Source organism: Dermacentor silvarum, chromosome 1 (assembly GCF_013339745.2).
Source record: "Dermacentor silvarum isolate Dsil-2018 chromosome 1, BIME_Dsil_1.4, whole genome shotgun sequence".
Taxonomy (NCBI): Eukaryota; Metazoa; Arthropoda; class Arachnida; order Ixodida; family Ixodidae; genus Dermacentor; species Dermacentor silvarum.
This window is the reverse complement of record NC_051154.1, coordinates 180,221,514-180,235,741: the sequence shown is the minus strand read 5'-3', so window position 1 is coordinate 180,235,741 and position 14,228 is coordinate 180,221,514. Positions and strand designations below refer to the sequence as shown.

At 44.7% G+C, this 14,228-nt stretch overlaps 1 protein-coding gene across 2 annotated transcripts in view; it reads left to right on the top strand.

Moving 5' to 3' along the window:
* Positions 1-14,228, top strand: part of LOC119436476 (transmembrane 9 superfamily member 3-like) — a 96,855-nt gene that overhangs the window by 36,133 nt on the left and 46,494 nt on the right. For both annotated transcript variants that reach the window (XM_037703326.2, XM_037703325.2), the window contains exon 7: positions 9,694-9,860. In XM_037703326.2, the coding sequence (XP_037559254.1) occupies positions 9,694-9,860 (167 nt within the window). The remainder of the gene's footprint in view (positions 1-9,693; positions 9,861-14,228) is intronic.

Below are 14,228 nucleotides of genomic sequence, written 5' to 3'. Positions count from 1 at the left end.
CACCTTCTCCGCCGCGACGGAATGCGAAGCGAGCACACGTGTGTGCGTGTGCGAGGCGGGCCTGCATCCCTCAACCCGGCGATCTTGCCGCCGCGGGCGTGATCTTTCCCCCTCCCTTCATTAAAACCTGATCCTGCTGCTTGCTGCAGCTGGCCTAGCCCGCCAAGCCAGCACTCTCTCCTTTTCCAGTTGATGTTGCCGACGCGCTGGTACACGCTGTGACATATCACACTCGATGAGCGGGGACACGCGCTGTCAGACGCTGGCGGCGTGTGGAAGCACCGCTGGAGAAGCGAGCGAAGTGACCTTCGTGCTGTTGTCTATCGCTTCAACACAAACTGAGCGCCGAGAACACACAGCACGCACAAAGCTACTAGCCGCCGACGCACCTACACTGCTAGAATCTGCCCCAATGCAGATCGCTTTCAAGATACGGCCCGTGCGACCGCGCGCCGCCGCACAGTACGCAGTTGATGCCAGAGTACAGTACAATGCCGCTCCGCGATCCCTCCCCCCTCGCTTCCTGCTTTTCTTGCGCGCGCAAGATTTAGACGCGGTCGTCGGCTCCCCTCGCACGTTTTCACTCGCACTTACTACAGCATACGGTGTCTCTATATAGTAAATACGGATCTCAAGGGCCATACTTTTGCTGGCGGAAACCGAAAATATGTCATAGTTGTCGCCCCTGGCACTTTGGGCGGCCAATGCCATCGTCAAGCCACCAAGCCAAGTGACATGAAAAGTCAAAATGGCCGCTCGGGCCGGCGTGGGGTGGCAGTTCGCAACATTTGATACGGGAACGGTCCTACAGTTGCGACGCAACTGCGGGGTTACCAATGCATTGCTGTGCCAGGACCGGCCAAAAACGACGTAACAGCCGGGAAAATGCAGCCCCCGGGAACGTAACAGTGGGCTTCTACTGTAACACTATACAACGCCATCATGACACTCGCTCTTCGTTTCTGATGCCTCGCGCTTGTGCGAAACGACACGCGTCCACGCATCCGGTACCTGGTGTGACATTCCAAGGATGAGTGCTTCGACGAAAACAGAAAACGGGTGCGCGTTACAATTGAGGGCGAGTTAGAATCGAGTAAATATGGTAAGCGTTTCTTTTTCGAATTTTCGTGCCGAACCTGCATATAACGAAATACTTTTTGTAACGAAGTTTTTCAGGAATTTGTCAATTTCGTTATATCCAGGTTTAACTGTATCTGCACGTAAAAAAGTAATGGGTTGGCCATATTGCGGATCTGATGCCAGCTGACGTGCATTCACTTTGTATTAGCTATTGTGCAGAATGTGCAATTCAGATGGGGCTACTATCTGTTCAAGCTGGTGCAGGACAAAGCTGGTCCGCACCACATACCACGGCCAAACTGGAGCGCAAGCGTGCACTCCAGCCCTGTCGTGCACGTAGTTATCCACTACAGTTTCATGTAGCTGTGTCTGCAGTGTAGCTTAGATACCGCGGCTGCCACAGGGTGCCGCGAAGAGCGCGCTTGCCGAGCTTCTGCGGCTCGCTGAGGACAACAGTGTGCTCTGATAGGTATCTGTTAGAGACGGGACTCAAGGCCCTAGTGCAGACATCTGATGAACAGGTAGTCTGCTTTTCGAGTTGCACACCCTTGAGGTGTGTTGCCATCATGGTCGAAGCTAGTTGAGTTAAGAATCCTTTCAACGCAAGTCCAGAGTGCGGCATCTATCCCTTAGCGATGTGTGCGCTGCCGACGTACTCACACGAGTGAACATGAAGATGAAGTTTGTTCGATCCTTGGAGATTGTGTGCATAATTGTAGAGATAAGTGCGAAAGGAAATGCGCCACTCATGTCATGTCACTCGGGGTGAGAATAGCCATGCTTAGCTACCTGGTACACTGTAGCACAGCAAAGGGATGAGACAGTGAACTGAACTGTAAACTGAAGGAGAGTCTCAGAGTTTGGCGTGTCCCAAGTGCCAAAATTAGAAGTAGTGGCCTCCAAATCATGTGAACCTCCAAAATCAAATTTGAATGGCGCGCAACGGTGACATTCAATAGGCAGAGCGCTGTGGCCGCCAACCTGCTCCGTTGTAGCCTTCGCAGTGCAAAGCGTTGAAAAAGGACCGGGAGCACCGTGAAGGGGATCACAGATGATCTTTTGATTGCCAATAACTCCGCTTCTGAATGCACTGAAGTACTTTTTGCGGCAAAGTAGTTCTGAAATTGTTTTAAAATCAAAAGCATTTCTCGACTTTGATAAAAAGTGGTTCAGAACACCTTAAATGTATAATAACAAAATGTTTAATAACGGTATAATAGGTCATAGTAACTGGCCATTATACAGATTGTTTGGTGGATGGTGGAGCTGTGTTAATTGATGTGTTTGTGCAGCATTTATAGTAAAAGCAGTGGTGGAACAGCTGCGCCAAATTGCACTAAGAGCAGTCTTCTGCACCAACCTGCTCAAAAACACAATTTTAGCTTAAAATTGGGCCAAACCTGCACCAAAGAAAGTGTAAGAGCCGAAGCCTTGTTCTGTTGATGCTGCCCCACTAGAAAAACTGAAACCAAAAACCTAAAGCATGCTATCATCATCATCCTGGTAGTCAATGGAGCTCCGGCCATAGCCGATGTCGTCGTCCCTCCATTTGCTGTTTTCGTCAGTTCTTGCTCATTTGTTGCATTTCGCTTCAGTGTAGGCTGCAATGTACTACCACTGTGCGGTAGTTATTTGTGTCATTTGTGCTGCAGCTGGGTGCTCCTTGTACTAGCGTGGCACAGAGCTCGCTCAAGTAGGCTGCTGGATCAAAACGGAGCCTCGGATAATACCCTGTTGTGCATTGTTTAGCATAGTTGTTGACGCGGTGCCACTTTATAAATACCTCGTAATATGCGTACTCAACTGCTGACACATACTTTGCATATTAGGGGGACCTTTCTTGCAGCCCTGCACAATCAGAAGAACAGATTCCCATGGTTGTAATTTAAACAGTTTTCACATGATCCAAGGCACAGTTATGCTGGAGAGATTTTGTGTGTTAGCTGTAAAAAAAAGCGCCTTAATTGTAACTTTGGTTTAGTAGCGCGCACATCCAAGGGCATCGTCTTCTTTACATGCCCTTATTCCATAATCGTTTTTCGTTTGTTTTTTATCTTGCTCGCTTTATCTGCGCGCTGCATATGTGCAAAGGCCTGTTGCAAGTTGAATTGGTAGAAGCAGCTTTATATATAAACTGTGATAAGTGCGCAGAGAACGTAATCAATTACTTATAGGAACTAATGCGGTAATGATTGCATATGCCTCATTGATGCGCATAAAGCTGGATCCATTACGTTTATTTACTTTTTCAGTTAAAGTTGAGACCATCTGGTGTATAGATGTATGTTCACTACTGCACCAAAAATGCTGTTTGCTATGCAAAATCTGCGTTTTGCCTGCATCAGGATGTGCACCAAAAGGTCAAATGGCTGTTCCACCACTCAGCCTATAGCACGCCTTATGTAGGATTGCAAGGAATTAATAATGGGGAGGAGCCTCTCAAAACAAGATCCTGTTAGGTTTTGTCAATGTTGCTGAATAAAAATGAGAGCTAAAATTGCCTTGAAATGTAACCAGGAAATAACCAAATACACAATAAAGTAGCTGAAGAAATAGGTGAATGTCACTCTTAAATGATCAAATAATTGCACTGAACATATGTTTTTCTTGTGCAGCCTTATTGACAAAGCATTCGTGTGTGCAGCCATGGTTTATAAAGTGTAGTTTACAATCTGACATGCACCTGTACAAAATTGGCTCTTTAATTAATTGCACATGACAACTGATTCAATCTGTCTGCAATCTTATTTCATGTGCATGCATCTGTAGATAATCTGTTAGGAGGAGTGGTGAAAAAAGAGAGTGCCACAGGAAAGTGAAGGGGAGAAAGGGTCAGGTGTCTGAAAGGTTTGAAATTAATTCATAATTGAAATTCAATAATACACTTTAGTATTGAAATCAATTAGGCTCGGAGCAACATATCTGATGTAGAAAGTATGTTGTGACAATCTTTGTGTAAAAGTTTCTGTTCAAGTTGGTGAATGGATTAGAAAACATATTTAACATATGCTAATTTTGTGGTCAACAACAGGCACAAAGCGTATCACATAACATACTTCTTGACTACACATGAATGTTTCTGCTGATAGATCTGCAGATGACAACTGCTTTCAAATAGCTAAAAGCTTGTGCAGGGAACGAATTCAATGGAGGCCTTGTCAATTTCATTGTTATGCAACAGTGACATTTGAGTACAGTCGGCGTCACCCTTGTGTAGAGCGCGAGAACGGCGGCTGCCGGGGCTCTCCGGAGCCAGCCAGCGACGTCTAACGGTAGTTGCTGTGCCCAAACGTGCCCAGCATTAGGCAAGCAATGTGTAGGCATGAGCCTTGCCACTGCTGCACTTGGCAATGAATGTGATGTTCTTTATACTGTAATGCAGATAACTCTCATAGGACTTCATGAACGCTACTAACAGCATAACAAGGCAAGAAATTGCTGGTATAAGTAGCTGAAAGTATTTTTCAGTAGTAAACTTCTATTTTCTTGTTAAATCTTGGGAAAAGCTACTCGTAGCTCAAAGAGTTTTGTAAGGCAAGTTCGAAAGGGGCTAGATTTAGCTACTGTGGGGTCTCACACATGCTCTTGGGACAAAGGAACGACAACACAGTAGTGCAAACAATCAAAAGGGCATTTATTGCATCTTTCATACAGTAATACACACTAGCCGAATTACTATGCATAGAACAGTCACATGGGCGCGCGCCAAATCAAGGGAGTCCTACTCACCGCGACTGGATAACGAGCGAATATGTTCGCCCCATGCTATGGCACCATCGCCTACTCGTTCATGTGTACGGTCACGCGAATGGTAGCACGTTCGAACGATCCGTGTTCGTCCATACCGGTGCCGTGCTCCTAGCCACGCGAGACGGTCTCGCGAAGTGTGGACCAGCACATCGCCCACCGATCACAACCCGAAGAGGAACCGAGTTCTCCCTTTTGCGCCCGCCTAACCCCCCGCCGTCAGGTGGCGTTAGCAGCGCAACACTAGCGCCATCTCTCGTAATACGCTGCAACTCCACCACCGTAAAGCTACGCGGCAAAGCCGGATTACGGGAGCCATGCGGGGAAAACAACATTCAGGGGACGCATGAGAGTCGCGCATCCCCACACTACACATAGTGAAATTGGCTTTTGTGGGCATGCTATGGTACGTGCACCCGTCCACAACTGAATTTATATGTGCATGCTTTTTTTATGCGTTTGTTGCTGGTGGTTCTCAGGAGTTGGGATCCTTCTTTTGTGGAAGAGCTTGCCATGGAAAAGTTCCTCCTTTGCTCTCTTTTCTCCTCTTCCACTCCCCTTTTCTGTTAAAGTAATACGGCGGTACTATGTAAGTGTTACAGGTTACACATTAGCTCAGTTTATTGATTTAATATAATTGATTTGATCATCTGGCTGGGCTTTTCACAAGTTCTATGTATCAAAGGACTCAAATGTTAGTCAGTGGTGTTGTAAAATCCTTATTTGCAGAGTTTCGTAGCTTATTAGAATCTGATACTTGTCAGTCGCATGTCTAGGCATATTTATAAATATGATAGAAATTTTCATGGCAACCTTAAGTAACTGTGAAAGTATATTTAAAGGGGTCGGGAATACGGGCTTGGTGAAAAAATATAGTCTGCGGATAGCATACGCTGTTGTGAACATCTCAGCCAAGTTTTGCAGTCGTGCGTGGAGCTCGCAAGTGTAGCGCAAAGTCACCTTTCTCCCAAACACTTTCTTTTCAACAGAAGCCTGCTCCTCACTCTTTTCTAGATGCTTTATTTCGTAACATAGCAGATTCCCATATGCGGCTGCTATTGGCAAATAGCTGACATCAATTGAGAAGGGTGTTTGGATCAGTGCGCTTCTTTCTACTTTTACTGTGCATATTTATTGACGAAGTTTATTAACAGGCTGAAGTAAGTGAAAAGCTGCTTTCGAATTTCGATAGTAATTACATACTTCCGGAAGAAGCTTACTATAGTCTGCTCATGCTGTTTCGATAGGAATTTGTACTGGAAGTACGACTATCGTACTATCGTCTCCTACCACGCGGCCGAGCCTGTCCGCGTAGGAATTAAACTTTGCAAACCCTGCTTATCGGTGTCGTAGCCCTCAGGTCTTACCAATTTCAACTTGTTTTGAACACTCAACTAGCCTCGAACCATGCGAAACGTAAGGTAGGACCACACGCACGCTTGCTTGCCAGTGCGCGCTCACTCCTGGCCACTCCTGGTTAGACGCCTGGATGTTGGATGTGGCTACTATCCGTCAGTCATGCTGGTCCAGGACAAAGCCAGTTCGCACTAAGAAGCATGGCCAGACTGGAGTATATGAGCGCGAGCATGCACTCAAGCCCTGTCGTGCACGAAGCAAACGCTGCACATATGCACTACAGTTGCACGTAGCTGCAGTCTTGCTACGTAGCGTAAATATTGTGGCCGATGCGGGCGGCCGCGACGAGTCTTCTGGATGAGTGCTCTGCGGCTCACTGAGGAGACAACCACGTTTGGCTTATATTTGGCGCATCGTAAGCACTAAAATCAGTAGTAGTATATACGTGAACATCCAAAATCAAATTTGAATTGCACGCCACAATGATGTTCAGTAGGCGGCGCAATGTAGGCACGCCCTGGTCTGCCGTAGCCTTCGCAGTTCAAGGAATTGAAGAAGGAGCAGAAGCACCACGAAGGGCGTGTTTGATTGCCAATAACTCCGTTTCTGCTGAACCCATTAAAGTACTTTTTGTGGCAAATTATTTCTGAAATAGCCTGTTTATATTCAAATGCATTTCTCCACTTTGATAAAAAATGGTTCAGGGTCCCTTTAATGTCTTGAAAAATGCCAAAACCATATGGCTACATGCATTAGTAGTGGCTGAGGTATTGCTTCTTGGTAAATTATTTGTATCATCTCTTTTTCTCCGCCTGCTACCCATATCAAACGCTTTGTGTGAATTTTTGGTTTATGGCTGTGTTTGCTTACATTGCAACTTCTTTGTTTTGTGTGCTCTTCATCTCAGCTATGCATGCCTTCTCTTTCTGAAATTCTAAGATCCTCAGCAGCAGTATTTCTCAGAATCTGCACACTTGTGCAGCAAACAGCGAGCAACCAACAGTGGTGGGTGAAACAAGGTATGTCTCAGCCAGGGGCCAGTGTTTCGACAAGGGAACTTGTTGAAACGTTAGCTTCTGAGACATCTCTTGTTCAACCACTGTTTATCACTTCGAGCCTCCATGTTCCTGTGAAACTCTGTCAAGCAGTGTTTGCGACAAGGCCTGGTCAATTTGTGGAGTTTTCTATTGGACATGGAAATGTGTGTACATTTGTATTTTCTCAGCTTCTAGAATTCTGCTGGCAATGGGGAGGACAGTGCATTAAATGATGCAAGGAACAAATGCCTGCCTTATGCCATATGCACACACATACCAGGCAGTGCTGGCAAAACAGCATTTGCTAGTGTACACATTGCTCAGCTGGAAAAACACGATTTTTCCATCAACCAATCTGAAGGCAATGGATTGTTCCAAATTTGCAAGTAGCAAAGTTAAACACTTTGTAAAGGAAACTGAAGTTATCAAAAAGCTGTGTCTCGTTGGCCATAAATTTGGTGCTTCATGCGCCTAACATTAAAAACCAACTGCAACAAAATTTCACTTTGACTAAATTGGCTATAAATGAGTAGTATATACTACTGTAGCAATCTTGGCCATGGTGCAGGGCTGGTAATTCTCCCAATATTCTTATTACAGTCAACGTCCAATTTCTTGGACTCCCTAGGCGCCATGAAAAATCGGGTAGTGCAAAAAAATTAATGGATACCTTTTACTGCCTCCGACGGCTTAAATTGCCACAGGCACGTCCGAAATTGCCTTGAAGGCCTGCCAGTACACTTATTAGGCATATCGGTGCTTGTACAGTGACAGGAGATGGGTGCACGCATGTATAATTAAGGAATACATACTGTGTCCTTTCACAGTGGCCCCTTTCCACTCTTGGTATGCTCCACGGCAATACATTGCTTAAGCTTAACTGCGAAACTATGCTGTTCATGGGGGCGAATTGTTTCAATGAAAAAGGAGGCACTGAATAGCAGGAAGCTTGGTAGCGAATGTCAAAGCAGCTAGGCCTACCGTTGCCGCGGTGGTGGCTACGGCTGCAAATGGTGTAATGATGCATTTTTCTTTCTGCATGTGCATGCTCTTTCAGGTTAAGGCTGCTGACTTTTGTATGGAGTATGTGAAGGCTCAGTGAAATTGAAAGGGCAATGCAAAATTACTTCGGTAAATTAGAAAAGTAATGGTTTTGTGAAAGTGTTTCAAGAAAATGAAAAATAGTTAATTTGGAGACCTACGGTCAGACCTTGAGCGCCAAACTGAGGTTTGACTAACTAATGGGTTTCTACATATGTATTAGCAGTCACCCATATAGCAAAAATGTTAAGAGCCATCAATAGTTTATTAACAACTCAAAGCGGTCAAAATTAGGAGCTCCCAACCCAGCCTCCTCTGTCTCTCTCCCTCCCCCCTCTCACTCTCTCACACACACACACACACACACATGCACGTGGCATCTCTCATGGCCAGAGTGTGGCTTTGGTACATAAAACCCAGGAATATTTTATTTATGACAAAGGAATAGAATAATGTGTTGTTATTCCACCTTACGGGTGAATATTTTTAGCATGTTGTTTTGGGGTTGGGTAAAGTGCCTTTAGCTTTTGTTGAACAAATTCCTGTTTACTTAAACCATACACATTAATCACAGATTTTATGAAGTGTGATGTTATCACAGTCGAATGACTTGCTTGTTCATATTGCAGCAAACTTCAGTTTCTATGTGAACGTGTGCAATTTGCTTATAGAAAGCTTTGTTTTGGTCTTGGTTTTATTATGCTGAAACTATTAGTGACTTGCCAAGTGGCGAAAGCTTCTTAATTTGTTGAATTTGTTTTACGTAGTGATACTGGAAACCATTCCATGAATGCTGCCAAAAGGTTGTTTGCTTTGAGTGAACCGTATTTTCAGTGAACTAAGCATTTATAATTTCCTCTGAATTGGCAATCAAAAGTGTGGCTTCAAAAATGCGTTCGTGGTGGCAGCATTTCAATGGAGGTGAAATGCAAAAACGCCCGTGTACTGTGCATTGGGTGCATGTTAAAGAACCCCAGGTGGTCAAAATGAATCTGGAGTCCCTCACTACAGCATGCCTCATAATAAAACCGTGGTTTTGGCATGTAAAACCCCTGAATTTTTAGGCTAACCAGATAAGGCACATTTTTTTATTACTAAGCACGTCCTGTCAGTGGGTCCTCATTTACGATTATTATTCATACCCATGAAAAGATTCTTAGATCACCGGGGCTAGTGGATTAGGGAATGTACCGCTTCAAATTTCAACATGTCTTGAACAGCACTACCGCTTAGAATTTGGTGTGTTTCTGCTGAGCATCTAGGTTTGCCCTCCCTCTGCAAATGGAGGAAGTGTCGTATGTGTTGTATAAGTGCTGAATGACGTTTGTTTTATTAACTTAAAAATGCAACACACTTCTGCCTTGTTTTATAAAATGTGTTTGCTCTTTGTGCTGCACAGCTAGATTGTGTTTGTACTTTTTTATTTTGTCAGGAGCGGGATCTTGGCGATGAGTACGGCTGGAAGCAGGTGCACGGTGATGTGTTCCGGCCGCCTACACACACCCTGTTGTTTTCTGCCCTGGTAGGAACAGGCCACCAAATTGCTGTGGTGGTTCTGTGTGTAATACTTTTTGCCATCATGGGAGAACTTTACACTGAGTGAGTGTTGTATGTTTTTATTTACCAATGCTTAAAGAATACAAAGATATTAAGGGACACTAAAGACAAAAAATAAACAAGGTTTAAGTTACTATATTAGTGTATTAAAATAACAGTCTGCAACTGTTGCTGAGAACAGAGCTTCCTTAAGGGCATGGCCTGCAAAAGTGTACTTTTGTACCGCTAACTTGATTTTGATAAAAATTTGATGATGTGCTCAGGACAAAATATAAGGCCAGGTGCCAAATTTTATTACTCTAGAAGAATTTTTGAAAGAGTTACTAATTTTCAAATGTTGAAATGACTATAATTAGTCCCATAAAATTATTGTTCTAAAATGAGAAAAAAAATTTTTGGAATTCTTGTGCATTATATATTATTAGAAGGGCCTAAACTATTCCACGGTGCAGCTGTTTTGTTGTTTTCGCATTTTTTATTGAAAAAAAAATATTGTGTAGTTGGCTTCGCCAGGAATTGAACTTTCACCTTGCGGCCAAAATTTCAATTCTCATTTAAAAAGAATTGTGAAATCATAAAATTCGAGTGCGCAGTTTCATTCTGCAAAAATTCTACCTCAGCAAGCACCCTACTGTTAAGCCTTTCTTTTCTTATTCAAGAACACTTGTTTTTGCAATCACAAATGTTTGCGAAAAACACAAACTGAGAAAAACGGTTTCAAAAGTTCTCAAGTGAGTAATTTTATTCAAAATTGCATCTATCGTAACTAAAATTCTACGTTGGACCTTCTTCAATTCGGCTTTGTTCTGAGGCAATGGCGGCAAGCTTTCTTTTTTTCCGAGTCACTTTTGAGCTATCAAGCGCCCTGGCTTTTGCCCGTGACAAGCACTACCTGGAAGAAATTGCGGAGCTATCACATAACCAGTGCACAAGAAAGCCAAACAAGGTTTCCAAAAGCGGAGCTTCGGTTCGAGCCACGTGGCGCAGCCGGATTACAGGAGACTGGAGCCATGCGGGGAAAATATCAGGGGACGCGTGAGAGTCGCGCATCCCCACAGTCTCTACCGTTCATAGATTCCCATATAATAATGAAGCTGAAACGGCTATTGACCCTTTTCGCAGCGATCCCGTGGCTGCCATGTTTGATCACGTGGTGACGCGTCCATTGCTTGCCTCAACTGCCTGCGTTGCCTCCTTGTTTACAATGGAAGTGTATGACGCCGCTGCGGCTTGGAAAACCTCTGTTTTGGAGAATATCGTGGACGGTGACTGGGTGAACAACACGAAGCTTTGATCACAGCTTCAGAGGACATGCAAAAGTGCTTTCGGAGCTGATTAACAGCAGCGTATATTGTGCTTGTTCTAAAAGCGGGGCTAAATATGTATTCCAAGCTATCCAAACATTCCGTTCATGAATTGAATCAGGATTAGTGTGTTTTGCTCATTGTACTTTATTTGGCAAATATTTTGAAGCAGCGGCTTGTCAGTTTCTGACTCGGTGAAGTTCCTTGGTGCGGCCACTATCTTATTATATTCTGCCTAATCGCTCGGGTGTGCTCAGTTCCGACAGATTTGTTCTTGCTGCGCACAAGGCTTGAATCGTAGCTGTTCTGCACATTGCAATACCTTGTTGCAAATGCGTATTATCGCGAGTAACTTGCTTACTCTTGTGGACCGTCACGAAACATTCTGCTTCGACCATTCGTGTGCTATCAATGTAGTACCGTCACTTATTGTGCGTATATAGTGCGCATATATTCAAGTGTGCGCCCATTCACTTATTTTTGATACGTCAGCGATAGAGTGGGCGTAAGTTTTCCTGCCATTTGGGATAGATGTGTATAGATAACGTGCACGAAACTTACTATGACAGGAAGCGGTGCTACTCCATTTGTCATTGTTTAACGAGTGGTACTCACTCTTGCTGACGTTCTGGGGCTGAAGCCCTTCCTTTGAAGGTTAGCGATACAATGCTGGCGGATGAGCAAAGTTCTGTATTCTCGAGGAAAGCCGTACATCTGGAAGTGCCGGTAACACGTACGGACAGTTGCAGCAGCGGTCCGCGAACTTGGCCACACAGATTTATTCCATTCCTTAACATGCCAGTCACTATTTTTGCAGCCAACTACTGCACACGTCTTCAATCCACATGATTCAATCTAGCATGATTGGAGCACAGTGCGTTAGCGAAAACTCAGTTGCATTTCCGACAGCTGATCACACAGAAGCAAGGTAGAAGCGGCAATGGTTTCGTATTCGTGCGCGGTTGCTGAGGAGACGTATGGCGTGCAGCCGTAAGGGCCATCTCGTTTCTCTAAAACAAACTGCTCCGCGAAAAGGGTCAGTAATCTGGAAACGCGCTTTTTGGCTGAAAATCTTTTAGCCCAGACTATGACATTGCGCTGCTGAGCTCGAGGTCGCTAGTTTGATCCCGGTTGTGGTGGCTATAGTTCGATGGGTGCAAAATGCAAAAACACTCGCATACTTCGATTTAGATGCACGTTGTGTTGAAGAACCCCAGGTGGTCAAAATTAATCCACTAGGGCATGCCTCATAATCAGATCGAGGGAAAACAAGGGGAATGCGGGAGATGGCGATTCAAGACGATGAGTAACACGAGAACAAGGTGAGAGCAGGAGCCAACGTTTCGACAAGTGGACTTGTCTTCTTCAAGGCGACATATGCTCTCCTCTGCACAGTATATATAGGTAGGGTTCTTCTAAAGGGGGGAGAGAAGGTAAGGCGAGTGGCTGAGGTAGCGAGCGAGAGTGTTAGCGGCGAGGGTGTAGAATTGAAAAGAAATATAATGCACTACTGATAGTCGGTGGAGGAGTTTGAGGCAGTGCCGTGTGTTAGCAGGTTGACGTGTCATGGCAGGTTCGTCTTTTCATGGAAGGGGTCTGGACAACGGGGCGGTCTGCTCCGCTGGAGGTCAGGGAACTGTCGTGTCTGACAGGGAGAATAGAAGTAGCAGCAGATAAATGGTGTTTGGGGGCGCACAAAAAAAAAAAGTAAAGGGGTGGGGGGGAGGGGTAGATATATAGATAAAAAGAACGAAAGGATTGAGTTTCAAAGCAAAAGGAGGTTGGAATATTATTGACAATCGAATAACAAAAAAAACTGAAAAACTAAGCAACTCAATGAACAATAACTAAGTGCTGTTGCCTATGCTTTTCAATTTAGCACAGCGAATAGATTCTAAAGCTCCCTTTGAAACGTTCATGCCTATTGGTTGCAATGTCTTGAACTTATGAATAGGTATGATTCTCTATATTTTCTGTCTCGCGCAGAACGAAAATTTCACTGTAGTATGTAGAGTTTTAAGTTCATCAAAGTTATGACCTGATTGGTTGAAATGCTCAGCAACGGCTTTGGGAAGCTTTTTAGCTGTGTCCGCGCGATGTCCGTTTAGCCTGATGTTCATTGATTGTCCTGTTTCACCGATATATTGCTTCTTACAGAAGGAGCACTCAAGCATATAAATTACATCGGAGCTAGTGCAAGGTCAGTTCACTGACCTCCAGCGGAGCAGACCCCCCCCCCCCCCCCCCTCCATTGTCCAGACCCCTTCCATGAAAAGAGGAACCTGCCGTGACATGTCAACCTGCTAACACACGGCGCTGCCTCAAACTCCTCCACCGACTATCAGTAGTGCATTATATTTCTTTTCAATTCTACACCCTCGCCGCTAACACTCTCGCTCGCTACCTCACCCACTCGCCTTACCTTCTCTCCCCCCTTTAGAAGAACCCTACCTATATATACTGTGCAGAGGAGAGCATATGTCGCCTTGAAGAAGACAAGTCCACTTGTCGAAACGTTGGCTCCTGCTCTCACCTTGTTCTCGTGTTACTCATCGTCATAATCAGATCGTATTTTTGGCATGTAAAACCCCAGAATGTCTTTTTAGCAAGAGAATGTCTACACACACAATATTGGAGCATCCGCCTTTAGTGGCACTGATGGAGGCAAGCTAGATATAAGCAAAGCTGACTGAGGTGCAGATTTTCTTTGTGCTATTGTAGCTACAGCTTAGTGACTATGACATCAGTGCAAGCCATCTGTAAGGCCCTCTGGACCTCTAGGGGCCTGTATGCTCAGAAGCATACTAGTGTTCACTAATGTTGTGCTTGCTGCATGATTCTTTGACAATCTAGCTGATAACACTTACTTGCTTGGGAACTTTTCAATAGGTAGTACATTCTCTTGCAGTGATTCATAGCAACCAGCTGATAATGAAAAGTAAACTTTGGCACAGATCAAACGCTGAGAGATATTGATGGGCATAATCTGCCCTTCCAGCCAGCCTTAAAGGGTCCCTGAACCACGCCTTGGACTTTGTGCAATAACATAGTCCGCGGGTAGCATATGCTGCTGTGAACATCTCAGCCAAGTTTTACTGTTGTACGC